Source organism: Athene cunicularia (genome assembly GCF_003259725.1).
Source record: "Athene cunicularia isolate RWA chromosome 1 unlocalized genomic scaffold, athCun1 chr1_part2, whole genome shotgun sequence".
Classification (NCBI taxonomy): Eukaryota; Metazoa; Chordata; class Aves; order Strigiformes; family Strigidae; genus Athene; species Athene cunicularia.
In genome coordinates, this window is record NW_020799092.1 from 35,302,176 (window position 1) to 35,328,991 (window position 26,816).

Below are 26,816 nucleotides of genomic sequence, written 5' to 3' on the forward strand. Positions count from 1 at the left end.
ATTTTCCCGTCATATGCCCCAGAGTAAAAAAGAAATCACTGACAACTGTAAATGGTAATTTTTACTTTATTATCTTACTTTATCTTTGATCCATGTATAAATAAATAAATATATATATATATATATATATATATATATATACACACACACACACTTGTCTCCTTAAAATTTTTAAAACAGTCACAATAAAGAGAATTTCCAGGAGCAGTAGCCCTTATTTCAAAACACTTGACTGTGTTAGGCCATGTCTCATGTTCTGCTGTTGCAATGAAAGAGTAGCTTATGGAACCCAAATCACTTTTACAACATCCCTTTTTCATCTCCCCATCTATGTGACCATGAGCATATTTTAGAAGTATATTTGGGTTATGCAATATAACAGTGATGTATTAAATATTCAGACCTCTCTATGTTAAAAGGAATCTTACACTTCCTAGTTTGGGATTTTGTTACAAATGGCAATATTGCACTTAATGTTGGGTTTATATGGATTTAAATATGTAAGTCAAGATGCCCTGTTCTTCATCTCTTCTCACACCCTGATAGGGTTTCTACAACCCCACACCCCCATTAAATCAGAGAAACTTTCTGTGGCATTTTAATTGCAATGCAGGGTTCTTTTAGTTCTATAAACTAGTTTCCAAGATTATCAGGTGACATTCTCTATAATCATCAAAACTGCTACTTTTGTCTAAACTAAGGTAAGTCATGGAGGCAGGTGTTTTGTTGCCCCTAAATTTGTCATTGTACTTAAGGAGTTGAGTATGGGAACCAAAAAAGCCACTCCAGGATGCAGGGAGTTTCAAGGGACAGTCCTTTTCAGTCCCTCTTTGCTCAGGTAGGTCAGAGCCCTCTTGTCATCTGCCCCTTGTTGGGAGCCACAGCAGTCAGGCACCCTGCACAGAGTGGGTATGCAGAGTCCTTTCATTCCTTTCTGGATCATTTCAGCAGTTGAAAATAAAGTGGTTGGTTTTGGATCGTAGTCTTGGTGGTTAGTCTTCAATGAAATTTCAAGTTTCATTTCAGGAAAGCAAGAGTACCAAATGCACATTTAGTATAAGCATATCCTTCACTCTTACATCAGGGGCTCTACCCTATTTTCTCTGAGTTGGGAGGTCCAACTGGGACACAAATATAACTCCCTCACTTGGACTGAGCTCCATCATTTACCATCAGCAGAGCATCTGGCATGTGGAGTTTAATCAATCAAACTTTAAGAAATTGTTTCATCTTGAGGCAAGGCATATATTTTGTGTTTGATACCCTCCCCCCCAATGATCTTCATTTTTAGTAGTAAACTCAAAAATATCCTTTCTGATTCACAGTCTGTCAAGGAGAAAAATACCTGAGGCTGAGCTGTATTCTCTGGCTTTGTCTGAGAAGCTATAAGAGCTCTTGGGCAGTTAGATTTTTTTAACTGTGCATGAAAAGTGCTTGACAGGCTCTGCTGACAGTAAAGTAGATTGTATACATAATGCATATCAATTCTTGTAGTGTTCATTGATTTGGAACAAATTTAATCTTCCACTGACCTTTCTTAAAGAATGGTGCTTTTGCTGATATTGCTAAGTATTGAATCCCTCTAGAGTGAGTATGGGAAACTTTGCACATACAGTAGCATCTTCACTATCTTTGCTGCTGGAAGTGCTGCTAATCCTACCTTCTAGGCACACAAAGGAAGCTGGAAAAGAAACTGGATTACCTATTAATGTGTCATGATGTCAGAATGATTTTAGAGGATGGAAAAATATACAAAAATTGTGGATGAGGATTTAGAATAAATCAGATGATCTATATAAAAAACAAATGTGTTGCATATTTTTCAGTATTTATAGCATCTTGAATCAACTCCCCAAAATGACAGGTAAGTAGAAGTTGGTATAGAGTATTTTAGTGAGACTTCTGCAACTGCTACTTTGGGAATGTGTAGGTATAAAAATTTAAAAAAAAATTGATCTATAAAAGGAATTTACCAGGATCATTTGGATAAAACTTGTTTTTTAAAGCTGTAGGAGAAAGCTAGGTGTCATTGAACTGAAAGATTGTGGCTCAGCCCATGTTGTAAATAAAAAATTGTTTGGAATTCACTAGTGATTGACTGTGTGTAAGTATTGTCCTTGATCATTTCTAGAACCACAATATTTTGAAATTTTTGCTTTAATTTTTTAATTGGAACTAAATTTTAATTAACAAATCAAACATTCTGTAGTGCCAAACAAAATACTACCTAAAAACTGCACAGGAAAAAAAAAAAAATCCCTGTGCTGGTTGCTATAGCAGCAGAATCAAAAGCAGCCATAACAGAATGATCTTTCACCCGAAGAAGTAGAAATGCTTTGGTGAACAAAGTACAGATAAAGTACAGATTCTGGTTCACCAAAGAAGTTATGTATGTGCTTATTGTCTTTTGACTGAATGGATTTCAAACAAAGATGAGAAATATCAATTGAATCCTTCACCGATACAAAAGCAAACAGGTTTGCTGTATCACTAAGTATCATAGTTTTGGTAAACCTTTTGAAAAAAGTAGTTTAAGAGATTGTGGATCCAGTCAGTGTCACCCTCTTCATCTCTCCACTCAGCACATTCCCCAGATGATCAACCACGTCTCACAGTAGTGTTGAATTCCATCTGTGGCAGATTGTATTGTATATTCAGTGAGAACCCTTCTTCCCCTCTTGTCCTTGCTTCAACACACCCCATACTCACCCACATCTGCAAAGTCACATTCACCTTACATGTGCAGAAGCTCTTCTTTGCCCCAGGACATTGCTGTGATATAATTATATTGCTTATTGTTAGTAAGAGGCACAGCTTCAAAATTAAAGATGTGCTCAAGTGTTTTTCTGACCTGGTACATAACTAAGGGCAAGGCAAGGAAGAATCAGATGCTTGCTGAAGTTGGAAATTATTTGAAGGAATGAGCCTTAGAGACTACTAGGTCCTCTACTGTTTGCAGTGGTTGGGGTTAGATAGAAATCATTACATAAACACTTCAAGACATGCCATTAAAAGATGAAAATGCAGTAGAGTTTCTGTAGTAATGAATAACCTCATATCATGTCTCCTTACCACATTACTGATTTTAATTCTGCTGGGAAGTGGTAGCATTAAACATGATCATTTCGGGTCTGGGAATGTTACAGAGGCGTGGAAGAATGCTTCATTTGTGAGCAAACGAGAGTCAGTAGCAGTTCCACTGGAAACTGAAGTATGTAAGATTCTGCACCCGATAAGTTGCTGAAAATTTGTGTTGAATATTTGATAGATTTTGTTGAGTACAGCGATGGAAATTAAGCCTTACTTTGTTTAGTCAGTAATAACTTTTTTATTATCTGTTTATTGTAGGTTGGAAATCTCCCAAATGATTATATGATAACCCTTAAATATGTCCCGAAGATGGATAGTCTGGTATGTACAACCACTTCAAGTTAATCCCAATAAAATAGCCCACTGGAACCAGTAATGGCAGTAGCATTTTGTACCTAGTCCTATGGCTTAGTAAATTACAGTTAAATAATGGTTATTTCACTTTTCATATACTTTGCAAGTATTCATTTAAAAGAAATGTAGAGATTCCTGCAGTCACTTAAACCCTTTTTAATTACAAGAATCTTAGAAAAATGATTCTTCATATCAAATTTTTTAACATTTTATCTGGAAAAATTCAGACAATGGTATTATTTCATCATGTCAACTGAAAATTGTTGCTTGCTTAAAGAAATGGTTTCTCTATAATTGTACTTTGAGATATACTGTAGCCGCTGGACATGCCATTAAAGCACAACAAGTACGGAGTGGCCAGTAAAGAGAACCCTAAATTCAGCAAGTGGTAGTGTCACTAACTAAACAAACTGGTAGAAAATGAGGACATTATTTCATTCAAACATGCTTTATATTATTCTGTCTATATAATCCTATAGTTAATACATAGTGATACTTTAAAATAAGCATCATCTACCTTCTTTAAAATTCTGTAACATTCTGTATTAAAAACTTTTTTATACTATCTTATTGCTTATTCTACTAAATATTTTTGATGTTTTTCCTTAATTAAAAAAAATATTGTTAGAATGATGCATGGTTGTTGCATACACTGCAAGAAAAAGGAGAGAAGAAAACAAGGTGGAAGTAGAAATTATGCTGAACGCTATACTGTATTGTTTTAAGGAAAGACAAAAAGTAAGAAAAGGACTAGTTTGTCATTTAAACTGAACACTATTGTGCCTGTCTTAAGAACTGTACACATGCATCAGTAGTTGGAAATCATCTGGTAGATGTAAGAAGCTGGGTTTGTGTCTGTACAAAGTTTTTATTATGAAAATCCAATTTGTGTGATACACATGTAAAAATGCATTCTGTCCTATCCTACAACATCATTACAAATCTAGCAATATTGCCTATTGATAGAATGATTCCCTATTGGGAACGATGCCAGAAGCAAAATTCTCTTAGTCCTGAATAATAAGATGGCAGGAGGAAAAGGAGGCTGTGGGACAGAGAAGGGCCCTGAGCTGTGAGGTTATGAGGTATTATGGCAGATCTGGCAGTGTTTTTATGAGTTTTGTTGGAAGCTCAACATGTTTACTAAAACTTAGAGTGCTTTAGAAAACCTGGTTTAAACTTGATTCCTTAGACAGAAAATCTCTGCAGAACAAATGGTATAGGAGTCAGGTACTATATAATATAATTAAACTAATGGAAAAATTTCCATTTCGGAAAATAGCCAATATCCAGAGAAAAAAAAAAAAAGACTGGCTGCCAACATTCCCTGGCTGCAGTGCTTTTTGAAATTCAATTATTTTGGTTCCTGATGTGATGAGATTCTTGTCTGTGGAGGACAGCCATAGTCTAAGCACTGCTCCCAGCTTTCTGGATGAGTGGTAGCTGATGGGTGAGAGCTGGGCTGGATCGGGGTTGTCCCCTTCGCCATGCTCCTGGGGAGGTTAGCACTGTGGATGAAGAAGGCCAGGGAGCCTGCTTGAGGCATACATTCTGGTTGTTCTCACCACTTAACTCTTACCTTGCTCTATAGTTCAATTTTGACTGCCAGTACACAGTTTCTTTTCTATAGTTTAAATGCCATGTCATCTCGCTGCATCATATCCAGAAACTTAGACCCAGTTTACATTTACGACAAGCAGCCAAGAAATAAATAGGAAGAAGAGACATTCAGAGCTGGGATTTCCATAGTCTGTTTGCTCATACACCACTTTCAGTCATGGTGATGGTTCAGCTCTTGGCCACATGTCTTTGCAAGAGGATGCATTCAGCAGTATTCACATCCCACTTTGACAGATTCCTCTCTGGGAGTTTCAGATTGTGTTACGCATACCACAGCAAAGGCTGGCTGAATAAGTAGGTTTTTCTCTGGGTTCTGCATGGTCCCTGAATGCTGGGAAACCCATGGCTTTGTGTAAGTTGAATGCCATTTGTTCAGCACTGAAAGGATTGAAACGGTGCTCTTCGATTTTTTTCAATAGATTTCAATCTTCAGTGCGTTCATAAAGTGGGAAATGTACCCAAGGTAGCAAGTCTCAAATGCAGATGACTAAAGGTAAGAAGGCAGGGTGAATGCAAAGCAGATGGGAAGCCAGTGTAGTGCATGTAACAGGAACAGACTGACCCAATCCATTAAACAGAAGAGTTGTTGCATTATGCAACAAGGCATCTGAGTGACTTCAAATGTAGTCTCACATAGAGTCAACTGAGTAGTCTAACCAGGAGTTTAAAAGGCAAAAATGACAGCAACAGGGGCTGAACTCAGAAGAGGAGATAAACTTCAAACTTTTAGAAAGATGTAGAAAGAAAAAGCTAAATAAGGACTAACTGTAAGTACAAGGGAAGTCAGGTTTGCGATTGCCCTAAAATGTACATCTTGGTCAAAGTTTACACCAAAAAGTGGAGTTAAACCTCCATTTCTCCTTGCAAACAATGTCACATTTCTCAATTTCAGCAGTTTCATCCCTGTGTTTGATAGGTATTGAGATAGCAAGTGCTAGCACAGCTTGCCATTACTGAAAAGAAAACTTGAAGCTCTTCTGAAATACAGCTTTGTAGGTCAGAACGGTTCAATCAGAGGAGACTCCCACGCACATGCTAAACTGTGGGAGCAGCAAAATAGATTCCCTGCTGGAATCGCCAAATGCTCACTAGGAGAAGTAGCAAGCTTTTGCTAGTCCCTGCCAAAGGAGAATGCACAACCGCAAAACCTCGGAGGAAAACGGTTTCCAGTTTTGCAGTTCAGGGCAGCACAGAAGTTCTGTGTCCATGTTCTTGCACCAAAGTGGAGGAAATTGCATTGTCTGTCTCATGAGAGCAATGGGACATGGCACAACACAGGCTTCTTGATCAGAGTACATTTCACTAAGCTTTCTCTGATTTATTTGCTTTTGCCTCTCCCCTCCCATTATTGTGCTTGAAGGAAAAAAGAGAATCAAGCCAAACACCATCCATTTCACATTTTGTTTCATTCTTTTTTAAGTCATTGCTGAGGTAATTACAGAAAGTGATAATACTGACTTGCACTTGTCAGTGTGTGAGAGGGCTGTACACAAAAGTGAAAAGTCAGGTGGAGCTGAATAATGTATTTACATTGGGTTCTCTAAGCTTGGAAGCCTAATAGTTTGGTTAGTCTTTGAATGCAGTCTGGTTTTCCTCATCAAAAACATTTACACATGAAGGCAGAACACCTGTGTCACCAAGAAAGTAATTTGTTGCCGAGTGATTATATTGATAGTGGATGGGTTCAGTGGATGCTGCCCATCCACTGGGCATCAATTGGTAACTGGTTTAGTGACACTGAAGTACTTAGGGGTTGGACCGACCTGGACCAATATCTTCATATCTGGCAGACTTTAATGATCCTGAGACATTTTCAACCACTGAACTAGCTGCACATATGGAACTATGGAACAAATGTTTCCTATAACATTTGCCATTAAAAGTTCAGCATTTATTGGGAAGGGATTTCCAGGTACACGCTGCAGTGTGACTAATGGATTTTTGCTGACCATATTGAGTTAGGTTTTTTCCTGGGCTGGGTGGCTTTTTTATTTGCTTCACTACTGCTATGTAAATCTAAGTAAAAGAAGTTAATGACTCCCTGTAAGGCAGCAAGATGAAGGGCTACATTTCTGTCACATGAACAGTTATACAAACATCTGCAAACAAAATGCATAGGTGTCAGTGAAAGGATTTGAACTGTATTCCAGTGACACAGATGTAGCAGATACCGTGACAGGCTGTACACCCTTTTGTCAGTGAAAACTCAGGAAAAGAAAGACTTCTAGATCTAGATACTCTTCCGAGGAATGACATTTAGTGAAAAAGCTGAAGAGGAGTTAACTAAGCTAACTAGTTTAAAGGTGAATAAAAGCACACATGGATTTAATGCAAAACGTTTATGGAAACCTCCCTCAGAAGAGATTTAAATCAAGAATTTTGGGGGTTAACTGGGTCATGTAGGGTAACAATAATAAAATGAAAACTGACATTTGTTTATAGAAAGCCTGGAAAAAAAATGTTAAAGCAGTAGTTATTTAAAAAAAAAAAATACATTAATGAAAGCATAGACTAGCGTTCATAGTAGTATGTCCCAAGGCTCAAATTCTCAACAGACCGATGCTTAGCATTCATTGAGAACTTAATGAAGGGATGGCATTTAACAGACAACCATAAATATGTCAGTGTCAGTGAGAATAGAAATTTTACCAAAAGGACTGTAGAGAAAGTTGGCCACAGTAAAGAAGACAAACTTTAATTTAGACTTTCAGGATAATTTAAATTGGAAAAAAACAGTCTAATCTACTTTTGCACATTGAATTGTTTAATCAGTTTTTGCAAAAGTCTGATATTTAATCTAGCTCTCTGTTTCTCTTTTTATCCCCTGACAGCCTAATCACTGTTGGTTGCATTTGATGGTGCCTGAATTTTCAAGGAGTCTACATAATCTTCTCCAGAAATTTTCAGATATTTCAGATATGTCTGATGTTCTAAGCAACTATTCAATCATCAATAATCTCACAAGGATAATTAATGATCTTATGGCATGCCTAGCTTTTGATAAAAATAAGGTAATCTTATACAGAGTTTCTACTTTTATGCTAGATATTTTTATTTGAACTTTCTGTTGCACAGTACTCAGTAATAGTTTAAAAATGTCCAAAGCTTCATTAGATTTGTTCTCATTTCTATTTCTGTACATCTGAAATCCTACTTTGTTTAGAAATGCAGCGAGTACACTGTGCTAATGTTGGCTAGTTGTTATCTCCTGTTTCAAAGGAAAATGGCTTACAAGGAATTACAGTATATACAACAACTTGTATACAGTTATTTAAGTAGTCAAAAATGTAACCATCATCTTAAAGATAATTAATTCTGGTCTGTTTGAAACTGGCAGAAATCTTCCTTGTGCATCCAGCTTATTCATTTTGCTGGTGATCATAATGTAAATTTAAAGATGATGTGGTTGAAGCTATTAATATACTCTTAGTACATATCACAGTGTGTGATGCTTTGAAAAACTTCACCATGGTTTAACGAACTTTTATATACAAAGACATAGCAAAGACTAAAGGATATCAGCCCATTTCCATGTGTTTCTGGATTCCAACAGCAGCTGGAAGGATTTCAGGAATCTCACAGAAGAGATGTCTGATTCTGTTGTGCAAGAATGATGGGGGGGAAAAAAAAATTAACTTTGTAATCCCTTACCCAGCTCCAACCAGTCTATCAGTAATTAAAAATAAATTCTATAATCAGAGGTTTTGTCCCACTGAACAAAATGGGCAAAATCCATCATGTTCTTTAGAGCAAGGATTTCATCTTCCATATACGTTTATTTTTGTCAAGTAAGTCTGTAGCTGTTCTAATTACACCTTTTTAACATCCAGAATTAATCAAATGGACTAAAACACTCAGTCTTATTTAGAGTGGAATAACTTTGTAACCTTTTCATATACCAGCATTATATTGTTGAGAATATTATTTAGACATTCCCTACCTTTCCATTTCAAACTGAATTCTGTCTAATCTTCAATGTTGGGTTGTTTATTTTTTTTCTATTCCTGTCCTGATGATTCAAAGCACTCAGCTGGGATGTGGTTAGGGAAGAGGAATTTTGTTTTGTAGAATGAAGAAGTAAATATCCTGTAACTCAGAAAAACAACTTGATATTGATTTCCTCAGAGAAGAATGATCTTAAATCTAGTCCTTTCAGCATTAAACATAAAATCATCTTGGAGTCAAAGCTAGGAAGTTTTCCTTAGTACATATTTAACCTATGTTCTTACCACTGTCCTCCTTCTTGGGAGTACAGAGTAACCCCAGGTCACATTTGACCTGCTGGCATAAGAAACAGTTGTTATGAAAGCCATAGTCAGGTAAAAAGGAAAAAAAAAAAAAAAAAAAAAAAAAAAAAAAAAAAAAAAAAGAAAAGAAAAGAAGATAACGGTCAATGATCTTAACATGGACCTGAATCTTGTTGTTTAGTCTGGCATAACACACTTGTCTGTTAGACCTCAGACTGATTTGGCTTCCTTGTTTATAGTCCTGCTCTTATTTTTAGGTCCATTATCAGGGATCTCAGCCTGCTTCTGTGCAGTATTGTATCCCAGCTATTGTATTCTCTTCCCTGTACTCTTATGATAATAGCTATGATTGTGTTGTGTTCCTGTGTAGAGATTAAAAGGATCATGTGGAACATTGTAAAGTAATGTGAAATCAAGGTAATTTTTTTTAATGGGAAAATAAAAAAAAGTCTTCATTTTTGGTGTAGGATGGAGACTGCCTTTCATTGCTTGGCAATTTTACAACACTGGATTAATAATTTATTTCTATTTGCAAAGCTAATTTGAAATCCTCAGATCAGAGGGCTTGTATGTTTCATAAAGATTGCATATAGCAAATTTAGTCCTCTGCAGGTTAAAAATTTAAACTATTTTGTGTCGTCTTTGAATATTTTATCATCTGTTGAGGTGCTGAAATGAGCATCTCTCTTGACCTTCTTTCAAGCTGAATTCTATTTTTTACCCTAGGATTTTGTAAAAGAAAATGGTCACCTTTATGAAGAAGGTCGCTTCATTCCTGAGGATTTTTTTAGGCACTTTAATAGTACCATTGAAGTCTACAGGGAGTTTGCAGATACATTGGACAAGAATGACTGCATTCTGCCTTCAACAGTAGAAACACCAGAGAATGGTAAGATTGCTGTCATTTGAGGGAACAGAATCTAAGTAGATATAAATGGGTGACTTTCCTTTGATTTCAGAAATGCTCTGATGCTGTACCTCCATGTCTCCTTTTTACTGCCAGTTAAAAATTAGTACCAACACCAAAGCTTGTATTTCTGTTCTAAATTGAGTTCTATCTGGCAGTAAAACTAGTGCCATCATTGCTAGTGACATCATTCCTTAATATAATCCAAATAACCTCACAATACTCTGCTCTGTTTCTTCTCATCCCAAATATATCCTGGTTTGTCTTTTTACGTTGTTCTTCTTATCTTCTATTCATGTTCTATTTAATTTCTATAAGGTAGTAAAGGAGCCTAAGATTGCACTACTGAGAGGATAGGAAGCTAAGACAAGTTGTAAATTACAGCAGCGTCAAGTCACTTCCATATTCATCCCACCCCTCCTGAAAAGGGCCATGTTTACTTCATCTAAAAATTTTAACAAGCTCAAGTCAGGCTCTTGCAGTTCATTCTCATCCTTCCAGTAAATGGAGGTTTTGTATTCTCTTTTCTTTTACCCTTTCCAGTGACAGCTATTAGCTTTTTAATGAGAGCAACATATCCAGTTGTACAGTTATACCAGTAGTACCTAGAAGTAGATCAGTGCCATAACCTAAGAACTTGTTTAAAGCAATTGCTTTTCCAAAACATTTATTCAGCAGCAGCTCAGTGTGTAGACACATCTGCCTCTTAATAAGACTGCCTTTTTTGGCTTAATCCACTTTATAAACATCTCTGTAGCCAGATTTTTAAAACAGCCCTAGAGCCACATCAGAGTAGCCTTATAGCCCATTATCTTATCTAGAGGGAACTGTATTTTAAGTTACATAATGCTGACACACTCGTTTTCTATTTAGATTCCAGAGTCGCTGTCACAAAAACATTTTTGTTTCCTCCTGTTGCTGCCAGCTCCCTTAGGAATGACAGCATTGGCAGTAACACTAGCAGTAACAGTAAGTACAAGTGATTGAATTAATATATGTGTCTCAGTTTTGTTCTGGTAGCTGGTTGTTACGAGAGCTCAGAGGAAAACAATGTCATTAATTGTGCAAATTAATGGGAAGTTACTTGTGCCTGATGGTGTACCATGTGTTTCTCAGCTGTCATACTGAAATGCAATGAACTTATCTAATCAAAATTTAGAAATGCTATCAAGTTAAAATGATGTGACAGCTCTCTACAACTTGGAGAGGGCAGGTCTCTTCGTTTTGGCTGTCATGAGGTCTCGCTAGTCATATGGCCTCAGAAAACTTGGCTGTCCCAGACACCTCATTTTAACTCTGAGAAAAGGAAGTTGCTCCCAGTGAACAGAATAGCTGTCCTAAATCAGGCTCAGGGTGCTCATGTGGACAGAGGCTGCCTGTACATTGCATTTTGAGAGCATTGTCAATCCCAAGCTTGACACCAAAGCTGAAGGCAGTTCTCATGTTTCCTTGCTGTAGGAGCAGTAGGACCAGCTCCCACAGGCAGTGTGCTTTTGGTTGAGGTCAAGGAAAAAGTCACTACACTTTTGGGAGGCTCTAGTCTATCTGACATGGCCATCTCCGTATTTCTCATCTGTCTTGGTTAGTGTATTACATGACTGGTCACTGACAGATAAGAGATCCTGGAACTGATGCTGTAAGAGCCTCCACATTACCTGTCATGAGGTCAGAAAGGGTATAGGAATCTGAGGTAAAGAGAAACAGGGAAGTTTCAGGGGTTTTTATGTGACAACATGTACAATAGGGTGAATACTCCTTGGAGCTTTCCATGTGAACAAAAGAAGGGGATTTTCCTTAGAGGTTTCTGAAATGGTGATTAAAGCTTAAACATGTTATTGTTTCCCTTCTTCCTGTTTCCCGAACACAACAGAATGATAATGTGTATCTCTTTCATAATTTCCCCCTTTCACTTCATAAGCATCCATGCTATCTAAATATGTAATGATGAAGTGTGTGGCTGGTACTCCTTGTGCTGAAGAAAACATGGGCAAAGGGGCAGCCTGATGTAGCCTGGTGGGCATGGTGGTAGTTCCTGATGGTGGGGCAGATAACTACTAAGACTGAGTTTCTTCTCATGCTGCTTTTCTTGGGAATGTGTAATCTTGTTATTCTCGGGGGTTTTATCACCATGCATGCTACCCCTTAGCTGGCTCACAGCTGCTGTCAGATTTGAGCCCTTCCTGATTGCTTTCTAATTAAGAGAAGGTCTTAAGTCATTGTTCCCCAAAACCCTCTGAGTATAAGGTTGAAACAAAAACCACCTTTGACTCCTGGCTGCCAGCCTGCTTCCCTGGAACAGAGAAGTCTCACTGCTGTAAATTCCTCTCCAAGAGGTCACAGAGCTGGCTGCAAATAACCTGATGAGCCCAGGGCCAATTATGAGGCACCAGGAGGGAGCTAAAAAGCACATACCTGTCTCTCTCAGGTCTGAACATGTGATAATTCTTGCTTTCACTGCTAGAGGAAGAATATTCAGCTGTAGCCTGAAGTAATGGGAGTGGATCAAGGAGCCAAAAGACATATTACAGGAGCAGTACAGATGAAAGGAGCTTGACCCAGTATAGTAACATGAGGGATGTCAGGCAGTGCAGCAGAGTGTGGCACCTGTGTCTGTACTGTAGAGGAGAGTACAGAAGCAGTTTATCAATCTTTTGTTATAACTGGATCTGATAATCAAGTAGGGAAAAAGACTAATTAAAATAATGCACTAAGTCAAAGAAATTGCTTGACTGGCCATATGCTGTACAGGTGTGTTTTAACTGATTATCATTCTCTTAAGCAATTTATTGGAAAATTGGATATCAGTTAACAGACTGATGGAGAAATGACATGAGGACTGCATGTCTGGAGCTGGGGACAGTTTGAACTCGTAATCAGATTAAATTACATTAACTTGGACATTGGATGCTGCCTGGTTACACTTTAGTTATTTGTTTGGAGTTTTTTGCAGGGAGAGATCTGTGGCATCTTTATTGGCATCTCTGTCTGACTCCCTGAAAATGGTCTTAAGTACTGATTTTAGTTTTGTCTTGGCTTTATTGCTGAGTAAGCTTTCTTTTTTACTTAACCCCTACGTTCTTGGAAGGAACAACAATAAATAAACCTTATTGCTTCCCATGTGAAGACCCCCCAGCACAGGGGATCCTGTCAGCTGGCTGCAGTACTGTTCTCAGAACAGTACCACTGGATTTAAACCTCAGAAAGCAAAACAGTTGGAAAGGAGAGGAAACCTGAATAAAGCATCTTCCAGACATAAACTACTGTAATGTGGGTTTTGTTTCTTTTTAAATGACCCTCTAATTTTAAACAGTTTTAAACTGAGCTATTTAAAATTAATGTTTTCTAGATCATTTAGAAGCACTCACTGTTTGCAAAAGAACCCCTCCAGATTAATAATAAATTTTGAATTTATTAGTAAAGTCTGTGTAGTTAGATGAACAGCTCTTAAGTCCAAATTCTAATTAGATAAACCTGAAGTTCATAATATAATAAAATAATTTATGAAATAATCATAGAAATTGTATATAATATAAATTAGCTAAATTACATTTTTTAATGTTGTTGCTACATTTGTTGAGTCATATTTCATGACTTCATTGTTACTACACAGCAATAATGTTAAACTACTATAACAGAGTAAAATCTTGACTAAATCTACACCAAAAGTCTTACCCCAACTAAGTGTAAAATGTAACAGTTATCCCGTTTTCATCCTTCTAATATTGAATGTAGATCTGTGGCATGTTCCGTCTCCACTTTTCCCCCATAAAAATCTCAAACACCACCACCACCGCCAATTTATTTAGGTTGGTTTGTTTTCTTCTCTTTATGCTACATGACTGTAGTCCAATTTAAATTCCAATTAACTGTTTAAGTTCCAGACTCATCGATATTTCTCTGGATTGTTATACCATGCATACTATAGAGAATTCAGATGAGCTGGTCCCTGTGTAATGAACAAGTGTCAGGATAAGAAGTCTTGAGTCCTGGTCTTTTCTTTCAGTGGTTGAACCAAACAATAAATAGTGATGGGTTTTTTTCCCATCAGATGAATCTCATGTTGCTCTGATTAAAGCTTGAACTTACTAGCTGTTACTAACACTTCTCACTCAATTTAGTGCCATGGTATTATTTATATTTTCATGGAAAGTTCAGTGTTGCTTTATTCCAGTTTTGCCTATAATTTCCTAACAGTAATTTAGCTTTATTATTCAGTACTGCTCATAGAACATGTAAACACAGAGATCTCTGTAACTGATTTTAGGAATAAGGTGTCCTTTTATAATTAAGAAAAGAATACTGTAGTTTAATTAAGTAATTGCACAACAATTTGAAAACGTGCACTGATGACTTAATGCAACTGGTGTTGCCTCTGTGCCTTTGTTACCTTGTTCCAACTTTATAGTTAATGTAAAACCCTAATGAACAGGTGAGAGCTGCTTTGCATTTTTACAGATAAGATCTAGTGGTAATTGTGTTGGAGCTGAGCAGAAGTAAACTGAAAATTCCTTTGAGACATATACGGCAAAAAAATCAAGCCAGTGTTTTGAATCATAACTGGTTACTAAACCTACACACATGGCTCAAGGTGGAAAGCAGCTCAATAACTTCATTGTGTAGCTGAGTGGCTCTTCATGTTAATATATTTTGTTCACAGCTTAACAACTCAAAGTCCATGAAGACTATGTATAAATCGATATCAGATGAGCTCACTGCCTTGCAGAATAGTTCACAAGGTGCAGAGTGAGAGCTCTGAGAGATGCTGGCCTGCTTCCTTTTGCACCTTGCTTGATAGGGTCTGTTTTAAGTGAATAATACACTAACTGCAAAGCTAGCAGTTCCTCTGGCATTGCCCAAGGGGTTCACAAAGTTACCAATACACCTGGTTCCTCCTCTTCCTTCTCCTACTCTGCCTTTACAATTGCTTTTTAACTTTCTGTGTAGAACTCTGAAGTTTTTAACATAGGAAAAGATCCCTCTGGAAGGAATAAAAACCTATTGGCAGCCAGATTGCTTTCCTTATTTCCCTTTTCTTCATTAAAACACAAGTCCCCAGGAGGTTCTCCAGACTGAAAAATCTACAACCTGTTCGGTTTTAGATGTTAGTATAAATAAAAGGCACATGAAGAAACCTGCCATGATGCATTTCATTCTCTCCAGATCTTTCGAGAGACTTTTTCTGGACTTGAAAATGAAATTAAATAATGTTATTTGCTTTGTAAGGTAGTTATGGTTTACTTTTAAAGTAAACTTTAAGTTTTAAAGTAACTTTTACGTTAACTTTAAAATTAATTCATACACTATCAAGATATTAAAAAAATACCTGTTGTCATTTTTAAGAGGTAGGCTGGGGAGTCTGTCACAATTGACTGTATTTAGGCTCTTTCCCTGGGCAGCAGGTCCCCACATGGAAAGCTAATTATGAATTCCTTTCAGTTTTTCATATACACTGAAGAAAATGTCAGCATTGGAGATATCTTCTCAGAAATCAGATTTTTCCACTTTTAGATACTTCATTGTAAAGGGAGCTCTTCTGTTGTCTAAGACTCTCTAAAGTTTGTGAAAAATAATGGTGCTAGACTATCACTGATTGCCCTGCATACAGAGCATTTGTCTAGAAGATAATGTAAAACTCCATATGCTTCCCATGACATGCTGCCCAGCATTGAGGAGTAGGCAGAGGATTTTTGAGGTTATACACTCTACCATAACATGTTATTGAATAAATTATGCTCTATATGACCTGAAGAGCTTCTCCTTTGATTTTTAATTCACTTCTCCATTTTTTTTCCAAAGTTTGCAGGGCAGAATTGAGAATACAGGGCCGTACCCATGGGTTTTGCATAATTCAGTTGTATAACTCAGTGGTCTCTCACTGGGAGGAATAGCTAATGGTATTAGACAAATCAGTGTTGCATTTTTCTTGACTCGAACATGGAAGCAATAGGAATTTTATTCTGAGAATGTGCCGAGACTACAATTCAGATAAAGTAATGACAAGAATTGTTTTTGACACTGTGGTGGTTTGACTTTGGCTAAATGCCAGGTACCCACCAAGTCACTCTATCACCACCCCACCCCTCACCCCCTTTTTTTCTCAACAGGGCAAAAAGGGGAAAATAAAATAAGATAGGAAAAAAGCCCCAACCCTTGTGGGTAAAACAAAAGCAGTTTTAATATAAGCAAGACAAAGCAAAGGTCCCCGCGCAGAAGCAAAAAAGAAAACAGATTTACTCTCTCCTTCCCATGAAGAGGCGCTGTCGGCCCTTCTCAGGATCAGGGCTCCCATACGCGTAGTGGTTGCCTCGGAGGACCAAGGGTGACCCCACCCCCTTCCTCCTTTCTCCCAGCTTTGTACTGAGCAGACGTCACATGGTCTGGAATATCCCTCTGATCAGTTTGGGTCAGCTGTCCTGGCTGTGTCCCCTCCCAAGATCTTGCCCACCCTGTCCCACTGGGGGGCAAAATGTTGGAAAGATCCTTGGTGCTGTGTAAGCACTGCTCAGCAGCAGCCACACCACCAGGGTGCTACCAACACCCTGCCAGCTCCCAGCATAAACCACAGCACCGTGAGGGCTGCTGTAGGGGAAACCAATTCCAGCTCAGCCAGACCCAGTACAGAGATCTTCATGCTGCTCTACCCCACTTGAGTTTGTCCAGATTTCTTGAAGGTCAGTTCTGCAAGCAAACCTCCTCTATGCCTAACCTGGGATGAATGACTTGAGATACAGCCCTCCAGTTAATTTCTGCTCTTAGTTTTAATGCCTGAGCAGACAGAGGCAGACTAATCAATAGCTTCTATTTTCCAGCTGATGTTCACCTCTGCTATCATTCCTTTCCCCTCTGTAGACAGATTTCTTTCACAGTAAACAGGCATCAGTTCTGCTTGACCAATTCCTTTTACTGTGCTAAATTGGGATGAAAGTAAAATTCAGGCCCCTATAGTCAGAACCTACAGTTTGTAAACAGCGTGAGCTAGAGAGATATACGTAGAATATGAGTATATAAGATACGGACTTTCTATTTTCTTATTTTTTAGTTCTGTCTACCATGACTCTAGAAAACACAGCTAAATTTCAGGGATTAAAAAAAAAAATGTGTAAAAACTAGCAAAATGTCAACCAGAAAATCTGAGCTGAAAATGAATTGCTAGTTAATTATGAGAATGCTCCTTTCCAAACTAAAGTGTTTACTCAGAGGCTGTTTAATAATGTACTAAATGCACATTGCTTGACCCAGTATATCACATGGTATGTACTTATACATTTGCTATTTGCATGAGTCACAAATTTCTAGTGCTACCAGTCCATTTTAATTTCTGTATCTAATCACCTACACTTTTCCAGTGCTTATTTGGTTCTTTTCCTGTAATCTGAAAATACTCCCACCATCCGAGCTGCAGACACTATATCTTGAAAGGAACTAGAACTGGGTGAATGAGTCTAAACTAGCAGACTCCTGTGGCTCACTTTGCATTTCAGGAGGTGGACCCCAGGGTGACTCTGTAGGAATTTTCACATCCTGCTTCTGATTAAATAACTGGAAGGCCACATTTCAGTCTCAGCATGAATACAGCTCCCTGTGAGGGGAATGGAATTGCTTGTGTACATAAAAGACGAGGGTTGGGGCTTTTCCATATAAAATGTAAAAAGCTATCAAGAAATGGTTACAACAAAATATCACACAGCTAGACTTCCAGATACAAAGGTTTGATCTTACTGAAGTGTTCCAGACAGACATTACAAGTGAAGTCAGGCTTATTTTGTTAAATTAACCTCCCTCAAGAGGCCTCTTGTTGGTCGTTCATTACTGACAAGGCAAAGTGTCTATCTGCAGTCAGTGGGATGTGTCTTACAGAACTTGAACAAATGCACAAAGTGACAGATGATTTCTCTTCCAAAGAATTCCTTTGTCTTACAAAATAAGACCTTTAAAAATTGATAAACCCTAAACTTTGAAGTGTGGGAAAGAAAATTCTCTACAAATGACAAAAAGAGAATTAGTGTTGGAACTACTCAACATAGCTGTTTCAGAAATGGGAGGAGCATCCTTGTGGTCAAAAATTTCCTGTGAGATTTTGTATGAAGTGTACCTCATGTACATGAAGTATCTGTTCTGCTATTTAAGAAGCTGTTATGTAGGTGGTGCATAAAAGTGCTCAAGCTAATAATGTTGCCCCGAAGATAGTTTTCTACTATAAATCTGTCTTCACTAATGAGAACATCTGTAATTACAGAAGAGGCACTTGGCTTCATTAGCAGCTCCAGTCTGCAAGGGATCAGCATAGCACTGACATCACTGCTGTCTCTTCTTATTGGCTTTATTTTGGGAGCCATATACTGGAAGGTAAGAAATATTACATTTAATTGTTTACATAGTGATACTACATTTCATAGCTATGGGAGACAGGAAGAACAGAATCGTTCTGCGTTTGAAAACAAGAGACATCTCTCTTGATCCTTACTGAACTGTGTGACATTCAAATGTAAATCTTGTCAAATTCTTTAATTCCACCACCAAAGTGCAAATCCTGTTTTATCAGCATGATAGGTGTCTAATTGGAAATTTAAAACATGGGATTCCCCCAATTTTTCAGTTCTATTATATCTAGAGAAGAGGATTATTTTGCTTTTGCCCCTTGTGCCCCTGCCTACAATACAAAGGCTTTGATAGTAAAATTTTAACAGTAGCAGATGTATGTTAGAGGACAAGATATGGCCTACATTTTGCAATATTACTTTGCTATTGAAAATCTGAAGCAAACTGAAACGTACAACCATTGTCTAAGGAATTGTTAAAGAAAACTTTAGAATATTTATATTTTAATGCATTTTTTTCCTAGAAAACACATCCTAAATCCAGACCAGAAAGTGATGAAACTACACAGTGTCATGACTGTCAAGAGGAAAATGAGATAAGGTATATTCACTTTATATACATATATATAACAAATGTAAGTTTATCTTTGAGAGCTACTTCCTGAAGATTCCTCTCTAGCTCTAAGCCAAACAAAAAAAAAACCCAAACACAAAATCTTGCTGTAGCAACAAAACATATGCTTAGGGTGTGTCCTTTAAAGGAACTTCTAGTTTAAATATAAAAACCAATATGGAGAAGATTTCTGCATACAAAATTTTGTTAAGGGGACATTACTTTTACTTTATCTGTCTTTACACTGTGAGAAAGGATTGCAGAGACCTATAGGGAAAGCAACAAAAAAGGTAAATTTTGGTATTTTCTGTATTGTGTAAAGTTAGGTTGATAATTATGTAAATATATTGAAATATATCAGAAACAATGTCTTCCTGACTATGCTCCTAAATCCTTCTAAATATTTTTACATTAATATTTTTAATGTTCTTTCACTTTTTTTTTTATATTCCCCAGGGTATTAGCATCTATGTTTTCTGGGGGTTTTTTGATGTTCATGGAAAGTTAGTGAGAACTCATTCAAATCCTAATAACTTCCTAAGGTCATCCTGAAATGATTCACAGCCCTATTCATATATAAACACTGCTTGATCTGATTTTTAATCATAAAAAATTCTGTGTAACTCAATCAAATATACCTTGGAAATAACAGTTGAAGACATTCAAAGTTGCTTGGACATGACGGGCAAAGAAGTCTGTGAAATTCAGAAAAGGACATAGGGAAGTTTTAAGTTATAGTAGTTCACGCTAAAGCATTTTGAGAGTATTATTTAACCTCATATTTCAGAGTGTTGGGTCAAATTGTAACTATGAGGGATTAAGGGAAAGATCTGGTGCAGATGGCAGAAGGTTACATTTTATCCTCTAGGATTTGCACACTGTGTGAAATGCCTGGTGCTGCCTACTGTTGGCAGTAACAGGTGAGGTTCTGATCTAGCAGTTTTGTCACAGGAGCTGAAATTTTCAGTGTTTAAACTTCCTAGAATAGTACATTCTTAAAACAAATGTTCTTTATGTACAGAACATAGAATGGAAGATTATATATTCACCAAGTATATTAGTTGCTACAAATAACTCATCCTGCACTTCATCCTCACAGATATTATAACTTGTTAAATGGAACATGCATCGTCCTTTTAACTCTACAGGAAATATAAAACATTGCTTTATTGCAAGAAGAGAGAAAAGAGGAAACAGTTAGATGCAGGAAATGGCCTCAACAGGAAATTTAAACAAGTCACATTCTCCATCAGACATCTTCTTAAATATATGGCATATGGTTTTTAATCCATCCTCCCTGAGAAATTTGTAATACTCATCTATAACTAGGAAGACCTAATAGCAAACAAATTCTAATAATTTGGGTTCCCTTTTATTGTAACTAACTGATAAACTTCTATTTAATTTCCTTAAAACACCATCATTGTAGTAATAAAGTACCTTTTTTTTCAGTATGTTGCAGCAAAAAGAAAAGGAACATCTACAAGTGTAGCTGTTGCTTTTTCTCCCTCAACACTGTTACTGTTTCATGTACTGGTAAGTTGTTATGGTTGAGAGTCTTACCATAGGCTTAATAACTTGGCTGCTGAACTATAAACTGATTCAGAGTCTAATTTGGGAAAAGAAACCCCACTTGTTATCAGTAGGCTCCATGTGCACCTGAGATCTATAGCAATTTACGTAATTAATCCTGTACCGTTAATTTAGGCATTTGACTTTTACCCTGAATGTTACAGAGTTAAATATACCAGAGTTGCAAAATGGACAGCTACTGCTACTCCTTTTTGGTGTGAGAGCTGATACAGTGAAGTTTTCAGCTGATGTCCTACAGCTATTTCAAAGCAGCATGACCTAAAAAACAGAATCCTTAAGCTAGCAGGGGAGTGTAGGAGAACTGGCCAAGTAGAGCTGAACTTCTATTAATTGTTGCTTACTCAGCACAGTTTACAATGTCTGCTGTGTTATCAGAAACATCATTCTTGCTTTAGTATGTAAGAGTGAGCAGCAAAGGTGAGTGAGCTTTTTTGGTCTCTGCTGTCCTCTGCAGAACAGAGTATGTCTCTGGCAAGGGGCTTCTTACAGCAGGAGTTCTGCTGTACTATTTTGCCAATTATTCAATAAGGCCTAGCATAAAGGACACAGCCAGCATAAAGATGAACCCATAACCAAATTGTATTTGATACAAAAGGGGCAGTACATGGGTGAGCACTGGGGGTACAAACAAGTCAGTCACATTATACATAATCAACATCAATCCCACCGACCCCAACACCACCACCACACAACCAACAGTGGGTGGAATAAATGGTGACATGCAGTCTCCCATAGAAGGGACAGGAGACAACTGAGTCAACAAACCAAACACATAAGACCAAGGAAGCCACACACTGAATCTCTACACATCCCACATTTACAAAAGCCAGACCTGACTGGAGCCCAGTCCCAGGGAGGCAGGAGGTCCTTCCCCAACAGGGAACTCTGCACAGGGCATCCACCTCACAGACAGACACTGCCCCTGCCTGCAAGTGGTCCCAGCTGTTATCCCCAAGTGGGACACCTGACCTTTGCTTGCTTAATGCAGACACCTGGGGCTCATTTACCCCATGGTTCTCCCTGCAAGGCCGGCTGCACCCTGGAGGGAAGCCTAAAGGCAAACTCACCCCCCCTTTGTGAAGGGCTGTGGGAATGACCCATATGTCAACCTTGATTTGGGGCTTGGGGTTGAAACCCCAGCATTTCATGTACTTAACCCACAGCATCTCTGGCAAGGGTCTGGAAGATTCAGGCAGTGCTGAATGGTTCATTTTATATCATGAGTGGAAAGAACAGCATAAAGAGTATAACAGGCAATCCAGGTTTTGCAGTTCATCTTGTAGTGGTCACTTTAAGGTGCATTCCAGAGTGTTTATTGTGATCAAGTTAGCTACAACTTGAGAGATTTCCCATCTCCTTAACTGCTTTGTTCTAACATCTGCTCACCGAGAAGGGAAATCATCATTGCATTCAACAAGTAATTTGATTTTTCCAAAGATGTAAACTCAGTTTGGTATTGGCTTGTCCAATGACTTCAAAGGAAATTTTGCTGCCAGAGATTGCCACGTCGCAAAATGCACAAACATAACAGTTCTGTAAGACCATAAGAGTTGTTTCATCACCTTAGATGACATCAGTGAGCTTTTGCAGGCAAGTGTGTTCTTAGACCAGGAAAGTACATATAATAACAATAATTTTTCTTTCAGAATAAAGGAATGTCTATGCATGTGTCATGGAATAGATCTATTTCCAAAAACGAAAAAATGTCTATGTTAGATGTTTGGAAAAGCTCTACTCCTTAATTACTAATTACAGAGAGGAAAATGAATCAGCAAAATTATAATTTCTGTTTTTCTCTTCAGGCAGGTAACAGTTCCATGTTCGCTTCATAAATGAAGCAGTTTTAAGCACATTCGTATTCCTTCTGGAGTGACAGACTGAGTCTGCATCTGTTGTTGCTGCCCATGACTCCATAGACATAATACAGAAATGAGGACAATTTGTGTTTGTTACTGTGAAACCAACACTGAATTGAACGACAAGAAGAGTGTGCACTTAGCAGGACTGTATCTTATGTGAATATCTACCTTGTGTGGCATTTGGGGATTTTTAATTGCATTTTTACTTGCAACTGACTCTGGCAAACAAAGTACATGTCCTCAAAAAAAGCATCTTTCAAATGCCTCCAACCATATGTAATCACTGAAAGTCATAAATACCTTTGCATCCTTAATTTAAATTCTGTGTCCTCTACCTTGGTGTCTTCAGATGGAGTTCTCTGAACTGACAGAAAACGCAGAAATGGATACAGATAAAATACTCTTCAATATTGTATATAAAACTTGAAAGCAAAGTCATGCTATGGACCTGTGTTCTAGCCTTTTAGTTATAAGGAGCTGTGTTTATGCCTGGCAAAGGTCATGTGTACAGCAACGTGTGGTCTCTGTCAGGTGCAAGGTGGCTGGTTGCCCACCCCAGAAAGCGTCAAGATTTCATCAGCATTGGTGATCTCTGTTCAGGAGAAGCAAATACTGGATGAAGACAAAGTAAACAGGAGGTGACTGTACCTCATGGACTTTCAAAGTGTTAAGAGTAACTGCTGGGTATGTGAATATGGTGAAATTTCCAGCCATGCCAAGGAAAGGGAAAGTAAAGAGTCTGAATTGCGTTCAAACATCAGAATAAAGACAAACCCATGAAATGCATTTTAAATGCTGAAGATGGATGCATGCCATTGATACCTTGTCTTTAAATGTATAGCGTGGAAAATCTGAGAAAACCTGAGTGTATTTAGCCTTTATTACATCAGCTGTAATTAATGTTTGCATTGTGTTTTAAGTGATTAGTAAGCTTTAATATCCTGGAATTCTCCACTCTTAAAGTTAATTCTCTCGAAACAAAAGAGAAAGGCTTTGTTTCCCACTTGTCATCTGCATCTATTGCTGTTGTAGCATCTATGAAATCTGTACAGGACTGATGTACAGACACGCGTTTTCAAGTAAATCCTAAAAATACCATGATAAAAGTTACAAGTGTAGTTGTGCATCTTTTCATCTTGGCTTTTTCCAGATAATGGGTATGAATTATTTATCTATATTAGGGGTATGTATTTCAGAAGGTAAAGGTCGCTCACTTCAGATAACACACTGTCATCTGTCATTAGCTGACCAGGTCAGCAGGAGTTCTAGTTTAAAAAAAAAACAACACCACCCTTTTAATGTTTTGCATAAAGTTGGAGTTCTCTTTAAAGTAAAGACTTAGTCTCTTAAATTTTAAAGCATTTTTGTTGAAGTTTTAATATTCTGATTAATCTTCTAAGAATCATGCATAAAAAATTATGATACATATAATATATACGTGTGTGTGTGTGTGCGCACGTGCGTGTGTGTGTGTGTGTGTCTATGTGTTATTGGTAAAATTAATTTGTCCTTCATGCTTACCCAAAAGAAAAAATCTAACAACCTTACTGTGTTTGATGATGGAGATTATGTGTGCCACTCTGTGTGGAATTTTGATGCTTCTGAGACTGACATCAGAACTTCTTGTGAATTGATTTGATCATGTGGAACTATTTTTTTATTTCTTTATTTATACTGAGACCTGTTTGCACTTCCTGGATGTCAGAAAAGGGTCCTCAAGCCCTATTCATCTAGTATAAGTTAGCATAGTTCCATTAACATTAACAGAGATTTGGGGTTTGCATCATCTGAGGAACTTAAACCAGACCAAAAAAAAAGCTTACTGTGAGAATTAGGCTTTCATTTTTATTCAGAAGATGCTGAAGCACTCACCACTTAATAAGAAATAATCAACGTTGCTCATCACTTCTAAAAAAGGAAGGGCTTCCCAAATTTCAGCTCTGCAAAAATCAAACAAAAGAATTCCCCATCTGCAACTCAGTCTCATTTGACATGGTGTAGTTCATTACTTGCAAGGCCCTCAGAGTTTGTGTTTCAAACTCATTTAAGAGTTACCCTGAAAGAAATGCCAGCATGACTTAATTGATGGGAAATTTGCACTTTATGGGTAATGCAGAGAATAACTGAGTATTGGTTTTGACAGAGCAGAAAAATATCCACAGTAAATGGAAGCAATTATCCTTACACATTTTACAGAAACCTTAAATACTTCATGTTGCTATACAATACATCCTCAAAGCAAGCTTATGCTTGAAGTTCTACAGCATTTTTCTTAGAATCATTTAAAGAAAAATCCTATATTTATTAATGTTCTTTGTTCATAAGAATGTTAGTTTTCCTAAATGCGTTTTTTCCAGCAAATCAAATACACAGTGATGTTGCACAATGGTGTGCCCCGAATTACATGTTGATATTCAAAATGCATGATGCTTTAGATTCCTTAGTCTACTGTTCAATAGTATAGAAAATACCAGTTGTAAATTTAAACCCAGATAGACTGCTACAAAATGTTCACCTTCCAAGAATAACATCTTAAAATAGTAGCTAAGTCACTTTCAAAGCATGTCAGATACTTTGATCTCTTCCATACAGCAAGACAAATTTAAGGCTACATGAGAACAGAAAGAAAATTCATGTATAAGCCTTCCAACTTCACATCACAAACATAGTTCTTTGCATAGGCATCAAAGTCATACGACACATGGAGTAGCAGAACTGTTGTTGGAGCTCATGGTTTTCCCGTTCTCTGCACCCCTTTTTGAGAGATATGAACAAAACATTGGGTGTTCACAATCATTTTGCAAAGCAGGACACTTCTAGACATTTGTGGATACAGTGGATGGTGTGGCACTTGGAAATGTGGCCATGAAATTATTTGAAATTTTGTGTCCAATTTGTCTACCCACTGAGGAGGCCCTTACTTTGGTGAAATTTTGAAAGACTATTGACTGGGGAAATGTTTTTGAAATCAATAGAAATAGAATAAGTTACTGTTCAGTGGAAGTAGGAATGGCAGAAATAGTCCTTTAGTTGCTTCTTTATCCAGTTGTAAGCTATTCAACTTCTGAAGAGTGATCACTTTTTCAGTCTTCTTTTGGGGTAGACAGACCTTGTCCACTAACACAGAAAATAAACACCCTTTCTCTTAAACTAAAGTTGGGGAAAAGTGAGTGTTGTATTTTTTATGCAAAAGTCAACAAAATTTGTTTTCCAGATATCTGTGGATTTGTAAGAAACTAACATTTTTAGGTTTCCTTTGGAGTAGTTGAACTTTGCATGCAATTATAGTGGCCTTGTGACAATAAAAAGCAGATTGTGATATACTGAGTAACTCAATGTGTTACTTTAGGTGTGTGTTTACTTGAATATATTAATGGTACTTACTTCCTCACAAGGTCATTTTGTAAGTAAGCTCATGAAATGTGCTATACTATGGTGTATGTGTACAACCTGCACATTTTTTAGATTCTGATCTTCACCAGCTCTGTTTTCTCTGTTGCTTTCTCTTTGTAATATGCTAAAACTGTTCAGTACACACAATACAACTATTCAATTGAAAATCTAACTGTCTATGTAAAATACAGATATTTTGAGTTAGATTTACATTTAAGAATTATCCAACATTCTTCAATTCAGGAATCTAATTCAACTGTCTATTAAATACAGATTTACAGGAATGGTGGCATGTTGCTATTATGTTATCAAATTGATGGAACGCAGAAACTTCAGACTCTTTAGTGATAGAGACACAGATGTTTGCTGGTTGTATTTTGGGCAAATTCATTTATTTCAATGTAAATATCAGCACAGTCTTGCATAGTTACATTCTGACTGAAGGTAATCAACAAAGTTTTTAAAATGTGATGTGTATGTATATATGTGTCCTCTTAAAGATAGATGTTTTCCCAGATCCTTTTTTATACTAGTTCAAATTTGGAATTTACATTATATACATATACTTTATTGTTCTAAATAAAGATATTATGCACTGCCAAATAAGTAGTATATTGCATTGTGTCAGACCCGTTTAAGACCCTTTTTAAAGTCGTGTCATCTCCTGGAAGAATTTTCTGCCAGGATGTATGCTACTAGATGCAGACTCCTTCATATTACATTACATTTCTTATTCATGCATTTTGAAGCCTTGTGCCACCAAAGTATATGTCCTCATTATCAGCCTTCATTGCTGATCCATAGTGTATCTATGATTATGAA

The 26,816-nt window shown here is 37.3% G+C and overlaps 1 protein-coding gene across 1 annotated transcript in view; it reads left to right on the top strand.

Annotated features, from left to right (window-relative positions):
• The window catches only part of KITLG (KIT ligand), a 53,312-nt gene extending 26,718 nt beyond the window's left edge, over positions 1–26,594 (top strand). Inside the window, exons 3-10 of the mRNA XM_026868558.1 lie at positions 3,349–3,411; positions 7,896–8,075; positions 10,038–10,200; positions 11,092–11,187; positions 18,455–18,564; positions 19,061–19,137; positions 20,602–20,685; positions 22,545–26,594. Of these exons, the coding sequence (XP_026724359.1) occupies positions 3,349–3,411; positions 7,896–8,075; positions 10,038–10,200; positions 11,092–11,187; positions 18,455–18,564; positions 19,061–19,137; positions 20,602–20,641 (729 nt within the window). The 3' untranslated portion in view covers positions 20,642–20,685; positions 22,545–26,594. The remainder of the gene's footprint in view (positions 1–3,348; positions 3,412–7,895; positions 8,076–10,037; positions 10,201–11,091; positions 11,188–18,454; positions 18,565–19,060; positions 19,138–20,601; positions 20,686–22,544) is intronic.
• Positions 26,595–26,816: the final 222 nt, after the last annotated feature.